The following is a 27,620-nucleotide window of genomic DNA, read 5'->3' as shown; positions in this document are numbered from 1 at the left end:
GCAAAGCTTTTAGGAATGTTCTTAAGTTTGTCCCTAATCAGCAAAGCTGATTACGATTGCTGTTACTCCCAGACTACTCTTGGACCAGAAACCCCTGGTGCTTGGCACTGCACACACAGAACCCAACCCTGCTGCTGGGACACCACGGAGGGCTGGAGGGCTGGAGAGGGCCAGGGGTCGTTAGGGAACTGTGAGGGACATAAAGATTTGATTATTGAATTTAATCCTGGAAACACTTGCCAGACTGGGACACTGAGCAAGGGAGCAGAAAAGGACCTTGCATCAATCCTGGCAGGACAGCAGCAGGAGGGTTGCTGGCACCCCTGGCCTGTGGCAGCTCCCAAGCAAACGGCTCCTGCCAGGATGCTGACCTGCCCTAGCTGTAAAACTGCTTCCTTTAGTGTCTGCTATAAAAGAAACATGAAGCTTTCATCTCAGCAGAATCTCTTGTGGAGGTCTCTGCTCTTTTTACAGAGACCTGCATTGCAGGGAGAACTAATCCTAATTCTTGCTACATTCGGTTCAAGGAGCTGTTAAGTGAGGTGTGCGACTCCCAAAATGAGTAATATCAGAGAAGACAAGCAGCAACAAACATCCTGGAGACCCCTGGCATGGGTGTAGATGGTTATTTTTTAATCAAAACTATTGATGCATTAGGGTCCAAACCCAAGAGCAGACGCTGCCCTGTGCAAGGGGCTGTACTGAGAGCAAGATGATCCCTCTTTTAGAAAGGCATCAAATAATTTCCAGTGACGGGGGCAGGAGGTAGATCCTGCTTATCCTAGTGAGGACACAAGAGATCTGAGAAGCTTTCTCAAAAGGGAAAGAACTTAAAAAAAAAAAAAAAGAAAAAAAAAGGGAGAAAAAGGGCCAGCAGAGACAAGTGCAAGAATGAGGCCACGCTCAGCTTATTTTGTTGTCTTTTAAGATAACACCAGATCATCAGTGGGCGGTTCAGAGAGGCAGAGGAGCAGCAGGGTTTCCTGCCCTGTGAGCTGAGCAGCAGAGGAGGAGCCGGTCAGCCCGTCCCCAGCAGCCTCGATAATTGCCCTGTTAACAGCCTTGAGCTGCCTCCTCCGTACCTGGGCTTTGGCAACAATTAGAAATAAAAACGTATCCCAGGGAGAGGGAGCTGTGGGCACTGCTCACTGCTGGACACAAGTGCATTTCCAGGCTGGGAAAAGGCTCCTCCTGCCAGCCTTGGCCCAGCACGACCCTGGTGTGCTGGGGGGGCATCGAGGGAGGGTGTGAAACACCCTCCAGCTCCACGTTTGCCCTCCTGGCTGACTGAGCTCCTGCTGTGACTGTGCACTCACAGCACTGGCTGTGGAGAGCTCCGAGAACAGAGTCAGAGCCTGACACAGTTGGAAGAACCATTAGTTTTCTCAAGTCACAATTATCTCTGCTCCCACATTTGTGTCCTCTCTCCTGTCTCGTTTTAAGTAAGTTACAATTCTCCCACTCCTGTTACTGAGTAGATGCAGATGCCACTTAGTTCAGTGTGATTTATAGCCAGTAGCTAATGTTCAGTTATAATTCCCCATTTTAGACATGAAAAATAGCTGGTAATGCTCAACACAAGGGCCTCTCAACAATGATATATAATTTAAAAATTAACACGAGGACAGAGGAGACACGGGATTTTGAACTGGGGACTCTCTCATTCAAAGGTTAAATCTCTACAAGGTGAGCTAAAGGAATTAGTTGAGTTATTAAGTGGATGCCTGTGTTCTATTTTCCCAGTACATTAGCTGTTGCAGCCTTTTCCAGTTCAGCTGTGTTCCGCCCCAGCATGTTCAAAGTGCAAATGCTCGTGGCACTGTGTTCACACATTTGCTTTTTTTTTCAATGTCAAACAAACTGGAGCTTTGCAGAGCAAAAGGTCAAAGTGGAGGGTCCTTAAGAAAATCCCCTGGGAAATGATGTGATTGTTCTTATGTCTTTATTGTATATAAAATCAGGCTTCATACATGGCTCGTCCTTTTCAAGCATCTTAAAACTAGAAGTGAGTCATGACTCATTCTTGCAACACCTAAGTTATATAAGTGGTCTCATTAATTTACTGGAGTATCTTGCATAACTAATCATTTCCAGGATCAAACTCTGAAGCCTCTGGAACCTCTGAACTGTAAAGAGCTCCTTTAGAAACAGAGAAGTTAAATCCCAGCCTCACACGATGAGTCACGAGCAGAACAAGGGACAGAACCTGCATCACCCGACTCGCTCTGCCAAATGCAAACCATAAACCCCACTTCTGGCAAAGCTCAGCGATTCAGAAAACATGCAGGGAGAACAGGGAGCATGGAAAAGGAAAACAGCTTGGCTATGGAGAGGTTTTGGATGTGGCATTCCTTTCCTGTCTCTTTGTGTTCACAATAAGATGCAGCTCATATCCTCAGTGTCTCCTGCTGCACTTTGGTTAATGGTCTCACTCCAGTATCAAATATTACATTTATGGATTACAAATTTATTGACATTTGACATTTGCATCAGCTTTCACCTGATCAACAGGAGCTCTGACTGCCAAAGGGAATTATTATGGAAGATTTCAGCAGCCACGGGAATGCCAAAAAGGTCATTAAATCATATCGGAAAAACAATGTGTTCGTAGCATTCCTACATTTAGTCTTGCCAGTAAATCTTCTGGTTGATGCTCGGACCACCTACTGATGATACTCAAAGAAAAGGAGAAACAGGGAGAATCGAAGAGATGAATTAAATTAAAACCAAATGACATGACGCCTGGCACAGTGGGATCTTTAATTTTCTACTCTATGACTCCAGAATAAGCAAAAAAAGCAAAACAAAGCACAGTGGCTTGACTTCGTCTGAGTGAATTCCCTCCATATAGGCAGGGCTTAACTAAATAATCCTGAGTAATGTGTGCACCCCACATTATTGCATGAGATTTGTATGTGGGAGGTGCAGGATTCAGAAAACATATGGCACATGGAAAACAAATGACAGGGTGTGCTTTTACACTCATTTTGACTATACTTATCACTCGCGTTGATATTTTTTTCCAGACGTGAAATATGAATGTAGGAACTTTCACCCTAATCTCTTTGGAAAAATACTGAGAGTTATTGTTTTTGTGCATTCGTGATTTACAGAAGAAGGCCACCACATAATTCCTGGGAGCACAGACAATGTTTTAAAAACACCCATCAAATAAACAGAATTACCTCCCTCATAGTTTTTTTGTCTGGATGACAAACTTGGGTCTTGCTCCATAAAAAACCCAAGGTCAGAGTATTAGGGCTCCATAGGATTATGGAGGGAAGTGAGTTACTGAACTGGAAGCCCACCCACAGCCTGTGTGTGCATGTCTAGTGCAGGAGGGCTGAGAGGGCAGGAAGGAAGGGTTGACTTCGCCCTTCTCTGGTGGAAGAGCAGCGTGTTCACTTCACATGAACACAGGCAGAAACAGCCCCCAGCACTGTCACATCCCAGAGGGACTGGGGTATTGTCACATCCCAGAGGGACTGGGGTATTGTCACATCCCAGAGGGACTCTTCTTAATATCCCTTGGGATGAAGACCACGGGGTGGGTAAAAGGCAATACCAGTCTCTTTAGTGGCCCTGTAAAGGAGGTTGGTAGCCCTGAGGATGCAGTTCCAAGCGTGATCAGTGCCAGCAGCTTGTCTTGCCCCCCAGAAACACAGTTGGTGTGTAGCCCCTGCTGTGCTTGGAGTGCTGACTGATGGCTACAGAGAGCACATGGGAAGTGGCAGAGGCAGTCAGGGAACTGGGCAGAAAGGTTTTTCCAAACCTTGGTTTGACATAAGAGAGAAGTGGAGAGGTAGAGCTGTGTGATGGAGATCTCAACCAGCAGCTGAGCACCACACCAGGGTTACCTGGACTGAGACACTGTCAGTAATCTCTGTGGTTTGTGGTTCAAACTTGGGGGTTTTCATAAATAAGGAGTGTTTGTGAGTTTTCATTAAATGACTGTGCAAACAGCAGGTTCACATTGGAGTTTCAGCAGTTCTCCAGGAGGAGAGGGCAAAACCACTTCTGTCTGCACACAGAGTGCTTTGGAGGTTGAGAAAAGCTGAAAGCAAACCCCAAAGGGATCAAACTGGTATTTCATGTGCAACAGAACAAGCTGCTTCGCCTCCTCTGAATTACTGGTCCGTGCTTGGCTGAGCTCTGCAGTGAGACTGCGAGTCCTGCTCTGCACACAGTGCAGACAGAAATCCTTTGAGTGGCATTTTCATTGTGCCATGGGAAACTCCCAGGGAAGGCCAAACAGACGATGGAATAAAGTGGGCTGCCCTTAGGACTGGGGCTTTGAGATCACCTCTGGGTGTGATTCCTTCCTTAGCCATGTGCAAAGAGCAAGTGTGAAGGCTCAGCACTGCTCTGACTGCCAGGGCTGGTTTGTACATCCCTGCCTCGGGACAGGCACCTGCAGAGCTCACCCCAACAGGCCCTGTGGTGGTGCCCAATTTTCTGCAGCTGCCAGAAAGGCTCCTTTCATGTTCTCTGCAGCTCTGGGTGCAGGGATAAAATCATGTTCTCCACCTGAAGGAGCGCCTGGACTGTAAACTGGAGGCTGGGAGGGTGTTCTGGTGTTCTGGGAATGGCACCACATGTCTGTCCTGTTATTCCCTCACACTACTCATGGTCAGAGACAGGATGGACACAGGGACCGTTGGCCTAACCTTGTATGGCTTTTCTGGTGTTCTTATCTCACTACTATTCAGCTTTCTGAGAAAAGCAGAAAAATGTCATAACAAAAGTCTTTGCAGTGTTCAGCTGTCTGGCACATCTCCTGGTACAAAGCCTTGTGCAGACTCAGGACTAGGGAATAGAACACGAACACAAAACATGGCACTCGTTCACTTATAGCTGGAGGCTACAGGCACAGAGAAAGCTCAGCCTGGCAGTGATGCAGGGAGGGAATGTCCCAGGGGGGGCAGGAAGGCTCCCTCAAGCACAGGGGCTTTTGGAGCTTGAGGCAGTGGAATATGGGCCCGACCTTCAGCAGACGGTGCAGAGCTCCTGGGAGAGCAGGAGAAAAGGGGAACAAAAGAGCACGTGGAGTCATGGCCTTTCTGATCTCTCTGTTTTGGGTGAGCTTGGAGGCTCTTTTGGTTCTCCAGTGCAGCCCAAACCCAGCATTTCCATGCCCTGCTGGAGCTGTTGTGCAGTTGTGCTAATCGTGGGTGAGTGTGGCTGTAGAAAGGGAAGCTGGAGGTGCTGAGAACGCCCTGGTAAACCATGTCCCTGTGTCCTCTCCTTTCTCCTCCTGGCCTGTTTGCCTTGCCTTGCTGTGTGCACAGTTTCCATGCTGGTCACTTGATAACAAATCAAAAAGAGATTGCTGGAGTGCAGGGGCATGGGAATGCTGAGCATCCGTTCACTCTGAGGCCTGGAATCCTCTGCAGGACAGGCTTCCCAAAGGATGAATTCCTTCTCCTTCTTCCAAACCCCCTTTGCTGTAGAACAGCACTGAGCAAATGGTCTTGGCTGGCCTGAGGAAAGGCTGGTGAAGGGAGGCAGAACCTGCCCTGCACAGACCACTCTGCTGCTTGGTCCGAGGCAGCTGCTGGAGGAGGTGGAGTGGAGGGAACAACCACATCAAAGCCACTCCAGCCACCTCTCCTTTCCTTTCAAAAATGTCACTGCGGCACCCTCCACTCTCTCTAACAATGTTTATCATTGTTCTTCAATTGTCTGGGACAATAAATGGTTAGAAATGAGCATATATCACCAGGAAATCTCTGCCTGCCCCTTCCCCCAAGCAGTGTCATAAAAACGTACAAATTCACATTAATAATGAAGTGCATTTCCCCGAGAAGCCACTGTGTATCTCAGGGAGAGCAGGCAAGGTGGCAGTTGCTGCAGAGTTTCCTATTAAAGAGCAGAGCAAATACTCATAAATCTGATGAGGGGCCAAAGCACATGTTAGGGCTGTCTCCCTCTTAATGGAACCTTTTCTGAAATGAAAAAAATATATATCTCGATACATTCAGGGTATTCATTAGACATGACAACCTCCTCCACTCCCACCCCTCCCTCCCCCAGTCCTGCATGAGCTGACCCCCGGCAGCAGAGCTGGCTCTGATTGCCGGCAGGGAGGGATTTTGGAGGGGAGGAGGAACTGGTTTGTTTTAATAAAGGGATTGTGTAAATTTACTACAACGGACAAGTCCCTGGCTGGCCCCGTCTCCCTCCTTCCCTGCACTGCAGCAGCTGATTCCCGGTCCGTGCTCCTGCGGGCTGCCCGGGCTCTGCCGTGTCCCACAGCCGCGTCATCCCGGGAGTCCATCTGCCGGGAAAGAGAGCCCACGGAGCCAGCACTGCACCCAGAGCAGGATCCCTCTGGCAGGAGACCTTTCCTGCCACCTCAGTCAGAGCTTGGGAAAACGGGATTCTCCAGACACTGGGAGAGGCAGGAGGAGCATCAGTCCTTGGCTCGTCCAGGGCTGTGATTTTGCTGCCTTGTGTGGTGTCTCAATGTTCTCACAGGCTGGAGACTCAGGGACTGCTGCCCCTTCCCGGAGGTGAGATGCTCTTGGGAAAGAAACCCCGTCCCGTGTGAGACCCGAGCTCTGTGTGTTCTGCCTCATCCCTGCTCTGGCAGACCCTGAGCTGGAGCTGCCCTGGTGCAGATCCTGCCTGACCCCTCTGAGGTGTGAAAGCCAATGCAAAGACTGATCCTCCCTCCTGTGGACCTGCCTGGATGCACAAACACACCCAGCTCTGAATGGAGATGGGAAGAGATGGCAGAATGAGGCCTGAAGACTACAGCTTAATAATCATGAATTATCTGTTCATTATCCCAATAAATAGTGAAAAATCTCTTCCTCCTTTCCTCCTCCCATAAAGCCATATCTATAATTTTCCTCATTTTCCATCTGTGCTCCATCATATTTGCACTGAATGATCATCCTGCTAAATTACATTATTTTTATTGAAAGGTGCTTTGCAGGGCTGGATACTGCTCATGTCTTTTCCTTTTGCTATTGATCTTTGTGATTTGATTGCTGAAGTGTAAAATGTATAAATAGGACTCAGGTACCCTTCCTTTGAAATCTCACTGGGTAAAGATGTTCTGCTATAGATTATGAAGGCTGTAGCATTTAATAATATCAGGCACAGTAAGGAGAAGGCAAGATTTTGATATCCTTATGAATACTGAATGCTAGAGGAGGTAGGTGCTATTCAAGGTCGGTTAAAATCTGGTTGAAATACTTAAAAGTTGCTGTTTCCTTGAGAGCAGCAGAGTTCCTGCCTTGGAGCTGTCATATACAATGTGCTTATGCAGAGCCCAGGAACAAAAAGGGGTTGACCCAGTGGGCTGGAAGCTCTAATGCAATGTTAAATAATATTAATCTTAATAGCAACCTGTAGTATTCATAAAAAGCCAGTAAATCTGCCCAGATATGTCTGTGCTGGCACAGTCTGATGTATCATGTGGTCTGACCCTGCTCTCAAGGAAGCCAGGAACACACTATTACTGGTTTTACAAGGACAATGGCTGGAGTGAAAAGTTGCTATCTAGGAAAATTTCGAAGATTTAAAAATGTTCAATTAAAAAAAAAATATCCTGATCTACCACTTTGGGGAAAGAGTGAAAAATTTCAAAGGATTGGGGAAAGTGAGGCTTCACCAGAACAGGACTGTTTTGAGGGAGGAGTGATGGGTTGGAGGTAGATCCTTGCTGACAATGGCAGAAAGGCCAATCTGTTCCTTTTCCTGCCTCTGCCTCCTCTCCTTCGTGGTGCTCAGCTATTTTACCCAGTTGATCCCAGCAAAATTCTATTTGAAAATGAGACTTCCCCACAGAATGTTTTTCCCATTGAGAAGCCACCATTTTCCAAAGTGTTGATGTCAGAAAAGTCCCACCTGAACTGAATACTCAAGAATTCCACGCGATGAAGCCTTTTTTTCTGGCTGATAACGTGGTGAGCACAAGCCTTGGCTTGGCTGGTAAATCCTGCTCACAGAACTGTGGTGGAACCACTGCAGGCAGCCACGTCCCAGCATGGCTCATTCTCCTGAGAGACTCTCTCAGCTTTTAGTATTTGTTGCTAAGAAGAAATGAAATTTGCAGAGCGAACTAAATTCTCTAAAATATAATTTTGGGCTACTAATTCAGCAATTGTCCTTGACCATGTAACACCCACATTGGCTAATAGTGGAATCTGATGTTCAGAGCAGCTCCTGCTGCTTCAGAGGGATGAGAAAATAAAATGCACAGAAGGAAAAAAAAAAAATCTTCTATTTTGGTATACTTAACGCATACAGTTATCTACGTGTCCTATATATCATTTAACAAATTGCTTTGCAATTCTTACAGGGCGTGGTATAATGACTGATTTAAAATCACTGCATTGCTTAAACTGCATTGTTCTTCATCAAGTTGAGTCATTTTTATGTGAAGTGTCAAGCTCTCTAACAAATAACTGCTGCCAGACAAATCAAGTTCCTCATCTTAAAGCTACGGCTAAATAGTTTATAGCTTTAATCTGCTCACTGAGGTGTGCAGTCTATGACAGTAATTATAAATGCAAGGAGAAATTATAGCTGAATGCTTTAACTGCATTAGGAGCCATTTGATGAACAATCATGATTGCCTGCTCATTTTCAACAATAGAGGGCAAGTTAGTGTCAGTGCATTAGAGGATTTTCAGTTCTGCTCTGCTCTTTCTTCCATTTACCACAGAATGTCAGTTGTCTCCTATAAAGTAGGGGAAAAAAAAAAAAAAAGTGCCGGAGAAGCTTTAAACTTGATGGTTAAAAAAAGACAAAGGAGGAAACGGGGAGAAAAACTGTTTATCATTATGACTCATTTTTTTTTTAGTTTTGCAGCGGCCTTACTTTCAAATTAGTTCATCTCAGGTAGCTGCCTGTTTGCCTATCGGGGTCTTTTGAAACAGAAATCTCCCCCATCAGGTTGGTAAATTTGACTTTATAGAGAGCTATTTCTGTAAAAAGTAGTAGCTAAGGCCACAGAAAGCCTCAGTTAGAGCCCAGTTTCGAGCCAATCTCACCTGACTCTGAAGTGAAAAATACAATTCCGCCTTGCCTTTTTCCTCAGAAAAACATAAAAATTCTAATTTAGTTGAAAAAAAAGAATAAATGCTCTTCAAAGGTAGAAGTCAACATACAAATTACTTCTAATTAAAGCCATGTTCCCTAATGTTTATGGGTTTTCTTTGAAGAATAGCAATAAAAACAAATTTGAAGTGGGTTAAATGAAAGAGAATGGAGATGTCTGATTGTTGTATATTACACATAATCTTACTTTATATTACTAAACCCATATCAGTTAGAGGAATTCAAGAAAACACCAAAGATGAATATAAAATAGATATATATGTCTTTACATTTAAGAAGAATTTATAGCAAATTTCTTACAAACAGCCTCACAGAGGTCTTAAAAATAAATCCATATACATAACACATTTTTCTACAGTACTAACCCAGATTATTCATTTATATTTTTAATGATAGCTAACATTTGAAAATATAACATCTAATAGTAAATGCTGTTGAACTATAAAGTACTTTATGTATTTTTATACTTTGGGTACTTTTTCCACTGTTTTATTTCCATTCATTTCAATATATATTCTCTATTTTTATTTTTATTTCACCACAGTATTGCCTAGAAGAAGGAAACACAAACTCTTATGTGTGTTTTAAGGATCTCAGCTTCATATTCCTTGTTTCTAAATACTGTGCTCTCCTCTAGGTTATTATTCAAACGTCTACTGGATCTCAAAAAATAACATGGTAAGGATAAGTAAACCCTGAAAATCCCTGTGATTTGATTTAGTCTCCTTGCAGATCTCAGGAAGAATCCATCTGAATAAACTCTGGCCTCCCCACTCCCAACCCAGTGAGAACTTCGGGAGGCTCACGGCTCCGAAACTGTAATAAAATCTTTACAATGCCATCCCAAATACCCCATCATTTCAGACAATTTGTGCTATCATGCATACCAACTGAAATTATAGCTCCAGATAACAGTGCTATCACTCTGCCATTGCAATTTAAATATATTTTTCCGAAGGTAAGATACAACCTGCATCTCGATATAAATTAGAAATGGATGAGTATTAAGAGGACAGCAATTTCTCGGTATCCAGAGGCAGGAAGGACAGTACCTTATTTATGTAGTTACACATCAGCTGAATAATATGTCTGTGTGCAGGTTATTACAATGCAGAAACCACACTTTTTTTTTTTTCCCTTGGAGATTTCTCCCCCCCCTGTGTATTTGTTCCTCACATGCTCAGCAATGTGTTTGTAGAGGTGGGTGTTTGGTTTGCCTCTTAGTAATAACACAGTGCTTTTAAGACCAAATCTGAACCTTTTGTCATGTATTAAGCCATGAATGTGCCCAAATAACTGTTGTATTAATATATTTGGCAGACAGCTTTTGTTTGATAGTACCCAAATTATTGGTTTGCTCTAATATCTCCTGTGTGAAGACTATGAATGGCAGAGTCTTAATAATCACTAACTGATGGGGAAGGAAATAAAGTATGGTCTGTGTTTTTCTGCCCAATCTCTCTGGTATTTTGTCAGGTGTGTTGATTTTGAATGGCCAGCTAAACAAGGAACATTTATTTGTTGAGTCCTAATGTTGGGTTAAATGCCAAAATAGAAACTGGAGGGTATTAGGCCTGTTTGGAAAGCAAACTCCTGTTGAGTAAGACGGCTAAAATATGCAGAAATAAATCCATTCCGGTGCAGACAGCACGTACAAGATGTATGCAAAACTTAAATCTTATTGCACTTGAACACTGACGTTGTACTCCACAGTAATAGCTTCTATTACCCATCCCAAAGTAACCCTTTGATTAGTGGTTTAAATTATTCAAAAGTAGCCTTTTTAATGGAGCTTAAGTGACGCAGAGTCCTCGTGCTGGCTCTGGCCACAGAAAGTGTTTCCTAAAGCTTCATGAATATTTGCAGGCAACACATGGGAGATCTCCACACAAATGGGTATTCAGCCCCTGCACCCTCAATTAGCCAGAGAATGGCCACAATAACTGGGGGATCAGTGAAAACTCACAACACATCTTTAATTTTGACCATCTGACGAATTCATTTTCCCGATGTTAATCAAGTAATGAACACGTTGGAGAAACCCTGAATCTGCACATGATTATTCTGTGAACAGAAGCAGAGCCTGAGTCTGCTGGAGGAATTGCTGGGAATGACTAAACAGAGCCTTCCTGGAAAAAAACCCCGTTAGAACAAAAAACTTCTATTTGGACTTTAGGTTGATGTTCTGCATATTTATTTAAATCAAGAATATTCAAGTTTGTGAATCAAGTAAAATTAAAAATGCAAAAAATGGTGTGTCATCTGAATATTACATTACATGTTATAAACATTGGTTGTGGCAACTGGTGTATCTTTCAGCAAAAAATAGCAACACTAATGTAGAAGTATCCTACTAACAGGGCTTGGAAATATTAAGCTTGTAAAAAATCTCGCTGCTTTTTCAATTAAGCTTTAACCCCCCCAGGTTATACCCAAACTTGCACTGAAGTCAGCGATGTTTATGGATTGACTCCCACCAACATGAAGCAAAATAGAATCAAACATCTTCAAGATTAAAAAAGGAATGATGGAGAGAGAGGTTAAAATGATGTGACAAAAGAGGCCACTCACAGTAGCAAGTGTTTAAGGAAGTGTAAAATATTAAAATATTTTACAAAACTGAACATCCAAATATCAACAGAAGAATAACTGAACTTTAGATAGGAACTTTTCAGAGTTATTGGTAGATTTTCGAGGCTGTGTTTGAGATTATGAGAAACTTGGAATAATTGAGATTTTGCTAATTTGACTTTTGAATTGTCTTCTTTTTCCCCACCAAAATCAGATTTACTGGTCTGTCAGCACTGAAAGAGGTAATAACCTTTTGGGTTTCAGTGCTCTTTACCTGCTTTTTTTTCCACTCTCACTGCAAAGAGTAGCACTAAGTCCTTGCATTCCGCATAGAAGTGCATCGGATGTGAAATGATTTATTCTTAGAAGCAAAAGAGAACTGGGAAAACAGCTATTTTGAGCATATTAATAAGCAGTAACTTTTCTCTATGGGGCAGTGTGGTTCTGCATTTACCAAGCTCTCTTCTTGAAAACACTATAAAATGGATAAGTACATGTGCTTAGATTAACGACGCAGGAGCACGTTATGCATTTTATACTGTTTTCCTACATTAAGAAAGTACGAAGTTCTTATGGAGCCTCCTTAAAACGATGAAATTAAAACTCACTATAGAGCATGCATACCTTAAGAGTTATTCTTCATCCACTTCTGCTACAAATTGTGAATGGTGTTCTGGTGACTTGCTGTGTGTTTTGCTTAGATGAAGTTTTACTGCATGTTTGCTCGCAAATGTCCGACAGCACAACTTACATTTGAACTTAGAGTCTGTGTCCTCTTCCCCAGCTATTGTTTCAGGAGATCTTTGAACTGAAACTCTGGAGATTTCTTGCTCTACCTTGGTTTGCTGCTCCACAGCCAGCCTGTTCATGTCTTTCATTTGGAAACCTAGGTGGGATTCTAAGTGGCTAATGTAGGTAGATGGGGTTCGGAACTGAGATGCACAGTCGCTGCAATAAAAGACTGGATGTCCTTTGTCCATGTTTTTCAAAAACTTTGTTCCTCCGGTTTTCCTAAGCTGATACTTGACATTTGCCAGCCAGTGGCTGATGGTGGTCATCGACAGTCCAGTGAATTTGGAAATCTGCATGCGCTCCTGCGGGCCTAGATCTGATAATAAATATTTACCTTCAGATGTCTGGAAGAGGCTGGAAGCAAACTGAGCTTGCAAAATGAGAAGATGCTGAGGGTTCCAGTTTGACTGTCTGCCCTTCCTTTTATGCAGAGTGGACACTTCTGCTGAGACATCCTCGAAGCGTCGGACATCTATTTCCAACTTCATGGACGGGATCCTTGAAGATGCAGCAGGTTTTGGTGTAGTAGCTTTGGGAAGAACTTTGACCATGTCGGCGATGTCAGACAGAGCATGTTTTTGAGGTGGAGAAGTACAAGATTGTGCTTGGGCTGACTCAGCTTTCTTGCCTTTGGATTTGGTCAGGTCAATAGGCTGATCATTGTTTTCAAACAAATAGTGCCTGGATACACTGGCAGGCTTTGGTGGGGTTGGAGCAGGAGATAAAACCGGCTTCTCCATCATATTTAGATTACTTTTGTGGAACATAGAAATTGTGCTAGAGCTGGGGCTGCAGTTGGCCTGAGGCTGTAAAGGCTCAGTGGCTTTGCCCAAGTGATTGTTCAGCACCGACTGCAGCGCGCTGAGGGGGTTGACACAAGGCAGCTCCGAGGAGTGGTTGGCGGCAGCACAACCATTGCTGAGAGAAGCTGCTGGTGGCTCCTTGAGGACTGGTTTTTCTTTTCCACTGTCCTCTTTAATTTTGTCTTCTTCTTTCAAGGGACATGGTTCTGTCTTTTTTGGCTCCACAGAGGTTTCAGGTTTGAGGAGAGGTTCTCTCTCGCTCTGGCTGAGTGGGGCCGGCTCAGCTTGGACGCCCTCTTTAGCATAGTCCTTCTGCACCTCCTCCTTGTCATCAGCCTCCTTCTTCACTTGAGTGCACTGGGCCACATTTGCTGAGATAGGGACCAGAGGCATCACCTTCCACTTGGGTGCTATGGGCCTCAATTTATTGGTCATTGTGGGCCTGATTTGCAGCACTTGGGATCCCACTGGCAAAGACGGCTTAGCTCCCTCTGAGAGCTGGTAGGCTGCGTGGATGCTGGGATATGCACTCCAGCTGGGAGCTCCATTTTGAGCTTTATTGATGGCTGTTGTGACAGTGTTCTCCAAGGACTTTAAAATGTCCCCACCACCCTTTGAACCATCTTCTAAATCCTCTTCTCGGAGGTACTGGTATTTCATTGTGGGATCCAGTGGCTTCTGAAGAGTGTCTTCATACTCCTCAGTTTTTACTGTTTTCTCATCTTTATTTGCATCATCAGCTTTATCTTTTTTACTCTCCTTTTTCAGTTCGGAGGTGGGAGCTGTGCACTCTGCAGATGATTTAATGGTTGATTTTGAAGCCGGGCTGTCATTGGCTGGTGCCTCAGACAGCGATTGCATTTTTTCCACAGCTAAAGGATCCAGAACGAGCTGCTTTCCTTTCTTTGAAGCCGAACTTGTGACTTTCAGGAAATGGCCCGTGACCATCATGTGGGTCGTGAGCTGCTGCAAGGTGTCATGGGAACTCCCACATTCCATGCACTTCAGAATCTGGGATTTGCAGGCCTCGAACTGCCACGTGTAGCTGGCACCGTTCTGGTACCCGTAGCGGTTGTTGGATGACAACTGCAGGTTCGTGTTCTTCTGAGGAGAAAAGGTATCCGAGAAAGACCCCGTCGTGGAGTCGGGGGAGCAAGGCCTGTTCACATCAAACACGCGTTTCTTTGCTGGAGTGACCATTTTGGAAGAAATGGTTGGTACCGGCTCCTTCAAAGGCACTTTTTGGTAATGTTTTGTTTTGATCATATGAACACTCAGATCTTGAAGGGAATCAAAAGAGTCACCACAGAACATACACTTCAGAACTTTTTGTGCATCTTCCTTGTCCATGTCCTGGAAGGCCCTTTTCCGGGGCTTTGAGTAGCTGGTAGGTCTGTGCTTGTCCTTTTTGTGGTTGTCATCTTGGTAGTGGCCTGTCTCGTTCATGTGGACCGTGAGCTCCACCAGGGTGTCGTAGGCGGCGCTGCACTGCCGGCAGCGGAACCGGCTGGCGCCCGTGAACACCGTCCCACACATCTTGCTGCTCTGCCTGTACAGCTGCACCGAGCTGAACAGGTTGGGCTTGGACACGGGCCTGGAAGGTAAGTTCTGCTGCAAGCTTTTGGACAGCGCGTCTTGGTGCCAATCAAAGTCGGCTTTGTTCCCTCCGTTTCTGTTGTCGCAACTCCGCTTCTCGGAGTTGGACAACTTGAAACCCAGCCCCAAGCCTGTCCAGTAAGAGTCCGACAGGATGTTGGCATAGACCGCTGTCATTTTGTCCATGCAGTCGTGTGCTTCGCTCTGGGATTTGGGATGGGTGCTGGATTTTGGGTCCTGGGGCTCTCTAGAGCAAATGCTTTTAATATCTGCCACATGGTCACTACCATCACTCAGCAGTGATTCATTCTCTGCATCCTGGTTGGATATGTGACTGACAGGGGAGTTCTGGAAGCTAAAGTTCCCTTTCTGCTCAGGACCCACGTCATGTTCCTCATCCGTGCCAGTGTCATTGCTGCCCTGGAGCTGAGCAGTTGAGTTGTCGTCATCGTCTTCTTCCTCCTCCTTTATGTCTTCCTCTTCCTTTAAATCTTCCTCTTGGACATAACCTGAAATGTAATGTCAATATATGAAATAACGTGGTAAAGGAGAATGCTCCAGTTTCTAGTTTCACTATGTGTTTTCTTTACTGGATTTTGTTTTAATCTACAACTGTGTTCCCTCTTAGTTCTGGAAGTGAAAAAAGCCAATGATGTCTCTTTTTGTGAAGGTTGCTGCAGTCAGTTGGCAGATGATCATAATTCTTTATAACTGCCAGAGATCCCGAGTTAATAATTTTCCTGTCAGGGGAGTATAATTCTAACTGTTCTGTAATGGGACAGTTGGAAAATTCATATGTAAGTATTTAAAATTTATACTAAAAGCTTCAATTCTATGAAATTGTTTTTAGCCTCAGTGAAAGAAAGGGTGGAATTGGCAAGGAAAAGAAGAAAAATAGGTGCCATAATATTCCTGGTTCAGAGCATCATGTAGGTACAGTCACCTTATGCCATTTGATCACCTAAAAATGCACTGTAGAATATACACAAATAATTTATATGTCAAAATACAAGATATGAAAGCATTAATAGGCATAAGTGCAACTCTTTTGTTTATAAAAGTAATGTACTGTGTAGCATAAAAACAAATTGCGCTTCAGTGAAAACAAATCCACAAATTTCAGAGCAAGAACCTTTGGAAGTTACAGCAGAGTATTAAGATATGAGAGGGGAAAACCAAAGTTAACGGTAAAACTGGAAAAATAAAACAAATCTGAAAGGGTTTTCTTTGGCAAATTAACTATTTAATTACTAAGATGAACTTGACACTGGAAGAACTGTAAATTTGAAGTTGATTAAGGAATTCAGGTGTTGGGTTTTTGAGGGGTTTTCTCATAAAAATTTCAGCAGGTCAGGTCTTCCCAGGAGATTGGTTGATGAATTTTCTCCAGGCTGCTTTGGTGTGTTTCCTTAAGATCTACATTTTCCTATCAAGTAATTATGTAAAAAAAAAATAAATTTAAAAAAAGCCCCCAAAACTAAGCCCCCAAATCAAAGATGCCCTTAAAAAAATAAAATAAAATAATAAAATAAAATTTTAGTAGTTGTAGTTGCAAGGGAACCCTGAAAGCTCAGAGAGCACAAGGAGTTGGACTTCGATGATCCTTGTGGGTCCCTTCCAACTCAGGATATTCTAAATTAGATTAAAAGTGCTACTTATTTAAAATCCAATCCCTTCCCATTTTCTGAGACAAGCCATTTTATGGCCCTTTAAGAACCTGGCTCATTTCGTTTCCTTGAATTTGGTGCTCCTGAACAAATGATACCCTTTTAGCAAATCAAAAGGGATGGGCAGGAATGGTATAAATATTTTGATTACCATCTGGGCAAAGCCTTCCAGAGCTTTTCCAGAAGTGTGTTTCAGTTTTCCAATCTGTTTCCATGTGTATCTCACCCCTTCCAACACATTTGCCACCAAGCCAAAGAGATCAGAACTAGAGGAACCATTCCCTGGATGAGGCTGCAGCATAAGAAGAGGGAAATGATGGCTCTCTGTGGATGGGCAAAGAAACCCATGTGAGACATCTTTCCTACACCCTTCCCACGGGCTTAGGAGTTGCACTGATCACTCTGGCTCAGAGCCAGGCTTGGCTTATTGCAGGGGTGGTACCACACAGCTTCACAACCAAAGACAACAGCAAATGGCCTGGGCAGCACTTTAGCACAATAAAATAATAACCACAGAGTAGTGGCAACACTGTGCTCTCCAGCAGATCTTTCAGCAAAGCTGAATATTAAATATGAAGTGCTAAATACTCAAAAATACTCCTTTTAGGAGTGTGCTGGGTCACCTCAAGCCCCATCCCCAGGTGTCCAGACTGAAGCAGCAGCAAAGACAGCGCTGAGAGCTCAGTACTTTTCCTCCTCCTTAAACTTTTCCCCTGATAACCAGGTCCTGCTTCCTCCTTCTCCTATGTTTTTCAGAGGGACAAGGAGAAGGGAGGGACACAGAGGTGGCAGAAGCTCCTGCCCAAGAGGAGCAGTGACTGGTCCCACCCCAGCCTGAGGTGCTGCACTGGGGAGGGCTCACAGTGCCAGGCACAGCACAACAAAACCAGGGAGGGAATCCAAGGAAGGAATCAGACAAAACAGGCAACAAAGAGCTCTCACACCCTTTGGGTCGGTGTAAATCTGATTCTCCATTTCAGCACCAATTCTTTGGATGCTATTAAGCCATGTTTAACCAGAAGGGAAGTAATTTCTTTCTCACAGTATCCTTTGTCCTTCTAAAAAGATTTACTAGGAAAAGCAGAAGTACCAGACAGCTGCACATCCCCCACAATACAGATAAAATTTGCTGCTTAATTAGGCATTGACATGTTTACTATAACCTTTACAGAAGAGTAACTTGTGCTGAGAAATCCTTTTTCTTTTCTCTCTGTGTAAGATACTGACACAATCTCATGTAAGTGGTAAAAGTAACCAGTTGCAGTATTTGAAAGGGGTCTACAAGGAAGCTGGAGAGGGACTTTTCATCAGGAACTGGAGCGATAGGACAAGGGGGAATGGCTTCAGACTGAAAGAGGGGAAATTTAGATGAGATATTGGGAAGAAATTCTTCCCTGTGAGGGTGGGGAGGCCCTGGCACAGGTTGCCCAGAGAAGCTGTGGCTGCCCCATCCCTGGAAGTGTCCAAGGCCAGGTTGGACGGAGCTTGGGCTAGTGGAAGGTGTCCCTGTCATGGCAGGGGGTGGAACTGGATGGTCTTTAAGGTCCCTTTCAACTCAAACCATTCTGTGACTCTGTGATTTTTAACTTACCAGAAAGCACCATCAAAATTTCACAAAACCAGCAGTCACATCTGTTTTAATGGTTTAGGCGTTTGGGCAGCTTTGAAAATGCATTTCAGTATCCTACTTGTAAAACCATTTCTGTTTATGTAAATGATTTAAATTGCTGTGGGCATTTTAAGGACAGTGGAGACCAGTTCTACAAGACAACCAAGGGTACCAGACATGAACGTGTCCTTCCAACAGGGTTTTTTAGTAAGATTTCATTGGACATGAAGTTTGATCTGAAGTGATGCAGCTAGTTAACAGAAACAACATTAATTTAAGTGGACTTTGCATTATTTATTTTAAAAGTAAAGGGTGTCTTAAGCCTGTACACCCAGATGCTTTAAATGCAGAGTCTGTAATAAGTAGCATAAATTTTGCACGTCGTACTGATGGCCGTGTAATAAATTGTTGAGTGACCTGTTCTCTTCCCACCAGTTCTCCCCCAGGCTTATTCTGACATTCCAAACCTCTGAGATGCTTGTACATAGCTGTTTTGCAGGGGAAAAAAAAATTAAAATTAAAGGAATCCAAACTCAATAAACAGATGAATAGCTTCCCCTTTTTCCCAGATGAGAATTTTCCCCACCAAAGTAAACAGGCCCAGGCAGATGGAAGATGGGCAATGTGCACTCCTGAAGAAGTGAAATTTTAATATCATTAAGACTGGACAAAACCCAGGAGCTTCAAAGCATCAAATAGAAGGATTTCTGGCTTCTTAAATGGAAACACAGCATTTGGTTTAGTGGTGATTGATCCCAAGACAAAGTAGTCAAAATCACGACATCAGTAAGGAGAATATTTTCATATGGATAATAATCACAAATACAACTCTAAATTATTTGTTTTTTTTTTAATTTTGCTCTGTGCTTTTGTGATGGAATTCATGGTAACTTCAGAAAGCTGCTTCTCGAGGAAAAGGGGCTGCAAGAAACAGCTGATTCTTTATTCTTTAAAAGAAAACACTTTCTTAGCTATTTCTAGACTATTTCCACTATTAGAGGAGCTAAAAGAAAACAAGTCCAGTTAACACACCTGCAAAAACTCTGAATGGAAGGGTCTAAAGCCACCCACATCCACCTGGAGCCTTGGCCTTTCCCTGCAGGCAGCACCAATCCAGCTCCCAGGGGTGCTGGATCCAGGATTGATGTTCAGGCCTCTCATCTGTGACTGGCCCCACGTTATACATCATTCCTGACCTGGAACTGTAGAGTGTCAGTACATCTTTTTTTTAAGACATATTCATCCTGACTGTTAACTTTTCCACCAGTGAATACCATTTTCCCTCAAATTTGCTCTTTTTCCATGTAGAGAAACATTTCTTAATATATATATATATATACATATACGTGTTCCTTTCCAAGACTGGAAAACTTATTTTCTGCCAAGGGAAGGGACAGTGAATCATTGTCCAGAACAACACTGCTAATCCATGTAAAACCCATCCACCATCTGCACTTCTTCAGACATATATATTCCAGTTTTACTTGAAACAACACCATCAGTGGAGCAATCTCACAGTGCTAGGAGGTGATCTTGTTTCCTTCTTGTCTGGCTCCAGCTCAAACATCTTTTTGTGTTTGGCAGAAACTGTTTCTTTCTCTGAAATATTTCAAGCAGATAATGGAGAATGACCACTTCTCATTCCTTTTTCTCAAAGATGTCGAACTGCATTAACTGCCCAAAGACAAATCTTAACCTGGCTCTTTGTAGAAGTTCAGAGCTACAGTTTCATCCCAGTTTGAAATCCAACCAAAGAGATAAATTGGCAGCTGGGGGAAAAAAAATTCCCTGCTCCATTGCATAACTCCCTATCAAAGGCATTTTGGAATTAACAGGAGTAAAAGCAGTGGAACACCCTGGAAAAGCAATGGAGTTTCATGGAAAGAAGTCTCAAAATATGAAATTTGTAATACAAGAGTGAATTGTGCAATTTCAGAGCCTTTAAGGCTATATTAAAAATTCCTGTACCAGGGAAATAACTTCCTGTTAAGATCTCCAAGGTGGAAAGAAAACACAGGGAAAGGTTCCTGCTCCCACCACGGGGGGAGCAGAGAGCTCTGAATGACGGGTGTCAGGGACAAAGGGACACCTCTGTCACCCAGTCTGAACATCCTGGGAGTGCCAGGTTTAGTTCTAAAGCCTTGTGCATCCCGAAGAAGGTTTTACACATCCCCAGAAAAGGCTGAATATGCTCAGTTGACTCTTTTTTGGGAAGCCAGTTAATTCTTTTGGATAATGGGAAATTCTTTGCACCTTCTGCTGCTATTCCTATTTACCTTCACATCCCATTCCATCTGCAGGGGCTCAGCAGGGGAGTTTCAAGCACCACTTGTGATGCAACTTGGCACTTTAAAGAAAGGATTTTTCTGGATATTCCTTTGTCTTTTTTTTTTTTTTTTTTTTTTTTTTAAGAACTTTATTTTTCAAGCAGTTAGAGCAGCTGATACCAAGGCATGAATTTCTGCCTCTTGCAGAGCAGGAGAAGGAGCATCCACTGCCATCCACTGAGGACAGAGGCAGCCTCTGTGGGAGCAGGGGAATGAGTGGCTTCTGTGCTAGCAGAATTTTGCCACACAAAGGCAATTCCATGAAGCCATAACTATTATTTATATGTGATGCTGAAATGAAGCAATTTGGGGCTTTCATTTTGTTGTACTCTAATTAGAGTTGTATTATAAAGTTTTCTATTAAATGTCCAATTTCCTACTGGTTAAGAAGGCAAAATACCCTGGAGTTTCAGTGGGACCCTTGGCAGCACAAAGGAGAACAGATTATGCCTTTTGTACATTGGATCCTGCACAGTTATGAGCCAAATGAAAATGATCAGTGGCTGGAAGCACATGTGCAGGGAACTGCCTTGTGAGTGACCCATAAACTCAAAGAAAAGCCAATAATAAACCAGGAAAAAAACACCCAACACTCCAAGGTAGAGTGAGAAAAGAGAGGTGAGCTGATGTGAGCAGCTGAGCGGAGAGTCCAGAGCAGGGACAGAATGACGGGGGAGTTTCTTTCTTGGGTAATTTTCCTTAAGGATAATGCTGTTTACATAGTCAGTTATTAAATAAAAAGCAGCTTCAGTCATCCTCGCCATGCTCTGGATTCAGTTTGAATGGCCAAGCAGCTGCACGAATGGACTCAACCACGTTCAGAGCCAACAGTCCCAGTTCCTCACACGAGGGTTCACAGTGGAAGTGAAGAATTTGCCTCTGGATAAAAACATTTCTGCTTGCTATTTTCTACAACCTCCTGGAACTGACAATTTCATTGTTTCAACCAGCTGAAGGTGTTTGATGATCTCCAGATTGTATTTTCAAGTAAAATGCTTTAAAGAACGCTCTGCATCCTCCATCACCCAGTGCCTGAGCTCGACCTGTGCTCCCCTTGTCCCACCCACCCCTCCCTGCCCATCCCTCACTCCAGACTCCTCATCCTGATGAGGTGTTGGGCAGGTATCAATCAGTCACACATCACCACACCATCAGTTAGTTGCCAGTGCAGGCACAAAGGCTGCTTTCCAACATGCAGCTTGTCCTGAAAAACAGCAATACAGCAGCAGCAAATATGTTTTCCTCGTTAGTCATTTTAATTGCACCACTGTAAATCACTTTACTGATGAAAACAGAAGTCTGAAACTTTTGTCTCTCTTTGCCTTTCTTCTGTTGTCTCCTGTCCTATTTATTGCTGTGGAAAACAGCAGAGTGGCTTTGTAAATTTGTAGATTATCTCGTTTAAAATCCAAGTTTCAAATTATGTTTTCCCTCTTTCATTATCCCAGGTTCCCCTAAGTACCAATCTAAACTTCTTTCAATGGCATGAGCTACCAATCAGAATCACAAAAAACACATATATCTATAGAAATTGAAATTGTAATGAGTCTTACCAGTGTATTGCTAACACTTTGGTTCATTTGATATGAACTTTGTTTTTTTAAAGTACCACATGGTAAGGCTTTGAAACTTCAGTTTGTAAAAAAAAACTGTAACAGCCTTACAGCCTTTGAAGTCACTACTGATATAACTCTGAACAGATCCATTCAAGTTCAACTAACATCAGACAAATGTTTAGTGTATCAGAGGAAGCCACAAAAGCAAGGATTTCATCAATATTTCACAACAGCCTCAGGGAAACTGTAGATTGCAATGCTGTAGGGCAGCTAATGGAATTACACACAAGGGTTTTGTACATTTAAAATAAGCAGCTACTAAAAAAATTACCCTTCAGTTTGATAGAAACTGTATAAAACTGCAGATGGGAAACAATTAAATAGCTACCAACATTTATCCGTGTCAGCCTGATAGGTCATTTAATAACAGGTATTTCTTTCCTTCTTTCTTTTTTTTTTCCTGGTAGGGCAATAATAAAGATTAACATTTATGAAAAGTAGTATAAAATATAGTACAGCCAAATGAATAATTAAAGATGCTTCTGAAGAATTTGTTTGCTATTGTATGGCTGTGAAGGCTGCTCTCCAGTAATGAAGTACATTTATATTAACTACAATTATAAATAGAAAGAAGATGAGGATTATGTTTATGGACACTTGCTTGTTATCCTCTGAAAAAATAAATCTTTGACTCATTTCTATGAAATCCATGTCTTATCTCAGGGATAGCAGTTCTCCACAACACATTCTCCTGGAAGGGAGTTGAGCCCTGGCTCTGAATGAATGTGGGGAGCACATGGAGATGGACACGGGACAAGAACTAAACCAGGGAGAGATCAACAGTCAACACTTTCCTTTGAGAGCTCTTGGTCAGAGGGAGGAATTCAGCATGTGAAACAAAATAGATCTAAAACCAGGTCCATATAATCATATCCCTTTTCATGACTCTGTTCAAAGTGCAAAGATCTCACAGAACTGGCCCTTCACGCTGCTGGTTTGGGGTGTTTGGGTTTGATCTGCTACTGTGGGGAATTGCTGTTTCTGGTAATAACTGACTCTTGCTCAGTGCACAGAATGGCACCATGGGAGAGACAAATTATTTGATTCCTATTTTTAAAAGGCTGCTTATTTCTTGGCCTCTCCAAGTCAAAACAGACCAGCTTGGCTAAATACAACAGAGCACCCAGTCTCATGCAAAAGAAGTTAAGCCCCAGTTCAAGAAAGCTCATGAACATTTGTCCCTTTTGGGGTAAGAGTAGATAGGCTGCTGTGCCACAAAGAGAGGCTGTGCCTGATGATGCTTCACTGCCATAATGACTTCATAATCAATTATGAATATGTAAACAATAACAGCCTGATCTTGGCAATGTGACTTAATTAAATGAATCAGCCTGGATAGAAAATCTGGTGGAGGAAGAAGGAAGAGTCAGCTGTCCTCACTCTGAGTGCTGAGGTGGCCTCTTGCAATCACACCAGGTCAGTTCAAAGCTCAGATGTTTCTGTGAATAACCTCCAGGAACAACCTTTTCCCCACAAACTCCCACCTCCCTCCCGCTGAGCTGCACTGTGCTGCTGCTTGTGCTCGTCCTGCAGGAGCACTGGGAACAGAAAATCCAGAGCCACCTGAGGACTCAGCCTGAAGATCCAGTGAAGGGTAGAGATGACCCAGCAGCACCTCTCACATGCTTTTATTAAAGCTCATAATTCATGCACAGCTGAAAATGCTGCACAAAATTCAAGTTCCTTGCAACAACGTGTTGTCCAGGACCTGTATTAGAGCCTATTTAAAAAAATATTAATATGGCTTTAAAAGTGCACTGTTGTACCATTTGTCTAAAGAGCAAAGTGGGCCTTTGGATTTTCCCTTTGGATACACAGATTGCAGCTCCAAAAAAGTCTGTTTTAGGCCATAGTTACCAGTAATGTTCATAAATCTGTGCTGGTTACTCAGAGCTGGTTAAAAGGTTGCAACATCAGTTCTCTCTCAACATCTCTTTAGATAAGGTACATAAGTAGAAAGTGGGAGTATAATGAAATATATCTTCCTCATCTTCTTGCTTTGTTTTGATCTTGCATTCCAGGCAATAAAACACTGCAAATAATTCTGAAGTGTGAATTCTCCCTTGCTGGGATCTGCAGAAAAGGAACACCCAGATCATCAGGTGGGTCATTTCCCTCTTCATCTGCCTTTCGGGAACACGCTGTTGCAAATGGTGGTGTCCGAATGAACAGTCTGTTTCTTTAGTGACAAATATTATGGCCAACAAACATTGACTTTTGGCCATTAGACTTGCCTGCACTTATGGCCACATAACCATCAGAGCCCTGAGGCAGCATGAAGGTCATTACCCCAGACAGCATCTTCCTCTGACCAGCTCCTCGGGTATGTAAGCAATAAGCAGTTGGAAGAGATTGATATGATACTTTGTGAGTAATTTGGATGAACTATAACACTAACCCAGTAAAGTATTATAATTTTAAATGTGTCCAGAAAATAATTGAAATTCTGGTTTAGCTTCATCATAATGCACAGTGCCGGGTATATTTAACAGCTGACTAGTTTAGCATGAATATTGCTTTACAAATGAGGTCATATTGTTTTTAAGAAACAATATTGCTATCAAACATGTTTAGGAGGAAAAGCAAGAGATTATGAGTACACTTTTAACCTTTCTGTCTCTTTCTATATCTGTTTACTACGGTGATTTAGGTGCTCAGTGTTGTTTGAAGGCAAACACAGAAGGTTCTGGCATTTAAAAGAGATCCAGTAATGAGCAACTGGCAGTCAGATTCTTTCTTATTATTACTCTGTCACAAAATCTCTGTTCTACATCACTCCATCTTTGCAACACCAGGCAGAGATGAGAAAGGTCAGAACATCTCCTTCAAACACACAGTGTGTACATGCACAACACCCAGGAGCCAGAATTCAGTCCAAGCTGTGGAAAAGAGCAGAGTCCACGAGCAGGAGTTTCCTTAGGGAGAAGAGTTTCCTCCTGCTGGCACTGGCACAGGCCAGGTCAGGGTGGCATCACTGCTCATTCCGGTGCACAGGGTTAGTTTTTATCCCTTGGTCAGAATGGGGGATCCCCACACAAAGAGGAGCATTTAACCCGTGCAGTGTGTGCCCATCCACCTGCAGAATGTTGGACCTTCCTCTGCCCAGGAAGGGGCTCACAGGGGACCTGATCCTGCTTTTCTCATCTCATTGCAGCCAACAAGGCAGCAGCAACTGTGGGAAGAACCAACTGTGAGCCCTTGAAATCCTTTTCAAAGATGGAAATAACTTCTTTACCTTCAGTCCTGCCTGGAATTCTCCCTCTGTGAGAGGCACAACCTCAGTGTGCTCTGGTAGCACCAACTTGAAGCCAGTTTTACCTGAAGTCTGGGGGAATCCTGTCTTACCACTCTCTCAATAAATGTAAATATGCTGCATGTTTATTATTTCTATTGTTATCTTATTACTTATGTATTTTATTCATTTATTTGCTCTTTTGTGATTTTATGCCCCCAACACCAGCACTGCCACGTCAAAATCTTTCACCAACATGGAATAAAATTCTTTCTGCCCCCCAAAATCTCCCAGTTTTGATACAGTCCAGCACTTTCCTGTTTTTTTCCACACAATCTGGGATGCAACCCTACTGTTTCCTTGCCCTATTAATAGTAAGAATACTAATAATCATCAGTGGTAAAATTAGTACTCTTGGTTCCATTCTGCAAAGAAACTTGTGCAAAACAAATCAATCCATGTCAAAAGGAAAAGCTTCCAACTGATATGGAAAATAAATATAGTTTCCAACTACCTATCAAGATTCATAAAATAACAGAAATTTCAAGGGGAAAAAAAAAGAAAAATGATTGAAACACAAATATGAAGCTGTGTTCTCTTAAATTGTGTCTCAAATGATCCCAGGAAGGGTTGAGAGCCAGGGTCAGTGCACAGATCATTTACAGACCATAATCACCACGGTCTCCATGTTGCATTCCTGCCCTGTCCTAAGTGATATCTGACATTTATCATGTGGGGCAAAGCAGGAAAACAGAGGCAGCAACAACAGGAGGCTGCAGCTGCACAGGCTCAGCTTTTCCTGAATCTCAACAAGAAATAACAACTCTGAGTTATGGTAAAAAACTCCACTAATCAGAAAGGTCATTTAGTGACAGAAACCCCTCCTTCAGCACAGATACCATGATGTGACCACTGCTGAATGAGGGACCTCTCTGGTACAAAAAAGCTGTTTATTATATCCACCATAACTGCATTTAAGGCCTGCAGGAGTTCACAAAGCAACCTAGCTATCAAAAATCCAGGCTCTGCAGTCCTGAAAGAGCTGAAAGGGTGGATTAACCATCTCTGCCACCCAACTCTGTAACACACCAAAAATTTTATAAAGGTGTTATAAACTTCCCTGCATTTTTTTCCAGGGCCTCACTCAGACTTGAAAGGAAAAGCAAAAGAAAGCATCTGACCTCCACCAAATTACTCAGAATACTGACTTAGAAAAATGAATTGCTGCAGCAGGCAAGTCCAAATATATTTTAAAAAAAAAGCTATTTAAAATGTTGACAGAATTCAAATACATTTATTGTTGTTCTAGTAGTCACAAGGATAAGTGCAGAATTTTCATGGAATTTTCAAGTGTGATTAAATACACTTGAAGAGCAAAATGATCCATTTTTGTTTGAATTCCTGCCTCTTTCACTTCCCTGCCTCCCAAGCATCAGGATGCAAGTGGGACACCATCCTTGGAGCTCTGCACTTCGGCAGAGGAGCAAATGGACCTGGGGTGTTTATTAAGGCATCATTATATGTCTGCGTGGCCTCATTTATTTCCTGTGGCAGAGCCCATGCCAGGTCAAGATCAACAGTTTGAGCAGCCCATTCATCAGGTGGGAGCAGGTGTAAGGAATGGCTGGAAAAGGAGGACAAAACTGAAATGGATGGAGGTGTGAAAGTAATAAGAAAGTGATCAGTGAAAGTACAACCAACAGCAAATAAATCAATCCAAACAAGTGCAGAGCTGAGATCAGTCCACGAGGGTTTCCTTAAACGTGAGCAGGGCTTTAACCTCTGTGACAGCAAGTGAATCCATGGATAATGATTTTCCTCAAAATTCTGCTGGGGATCAGGGTGAGCAGAGCAGGATTATTATCTCCCAGGGCACTGGGAGAGACTTGGTAAGAAAACCCAGCCTGGTTTCCCACAGCTGAGGTGGGAGTGGGTGCAGGGAGTGTTTTGGACAATGAAGCACTAGGGGGGATTTTGGACATGCATGTGCAAACTGTGTTTGTGCTGGGAGAACGTGGCACAGGATCTGCACTTCCATTGGAATTCAGACCCCCGAAGCAATGACTGAAATCATACAGAAATAAACAGCATTTCTGTATATAAATAACAACTGAAATCATACAGAAATAAACAGCATTTCTGTATATAAATAACAACTGAAATCATACAGAAATAAACAGTATTTCTGTATATAAATAACAACTGAAATAATACAGAAACAAAAAGTATTTCTGTATATAAATAAGGATTAAGGGCACAGTGTTATAATTAAAGGAACAACTCACGCACTAACTTGTCTTCTTAAAAGAAAGCCACTAAATAATTATATTTGGAG

At 42.9% G+C, this 27,620-nt stretch overlaps 1 protein-coding gene across 1 annotated transcript in view; it reads right to left on the bottom strand.

The window, feature by feature from the left end:
- Positions 1-11,243: 11,243 nt before the first annotated feature.
- TSHZ2 (teashirt zinc finger homeobox 2) overlaps positions 11,244-27,620 on the bottom strand; it is a 134,443-nt gene continuing 118,066 nt past the window's right edge. Inside the window, exon 2 of the mRNA XM_027710576.2 lies at positions 11,244-15,343. Within this exon, the coding sequence (XP_027566377.2) occupies positions 12,276-15,343 (3,068 nt within the window). The 3' untranslated portion in view covers positions 11,244-12,275. The remainder of the gene's footprint in view (positions 15,344-27,620) is intronic.

Source organism: Pipra filicauda, unplaced genomic scaffold (assembly GCF_003945595.2).
Source record: "Pipra filicauda isolate LSUMZ 115617 unplaced genomic scaffold, ASM394559v2 scaffold13_size5146498_pilon, whole genome shotgun sequence".
NCBI lineage: Eukaryota > Metazoa > Chordata > Aves > Passeriformes > Pipridae > Pipra > Pipra filicauda.
This window is presented reverse-complemented; position numbering and strand designations above follow the sequence as displayed.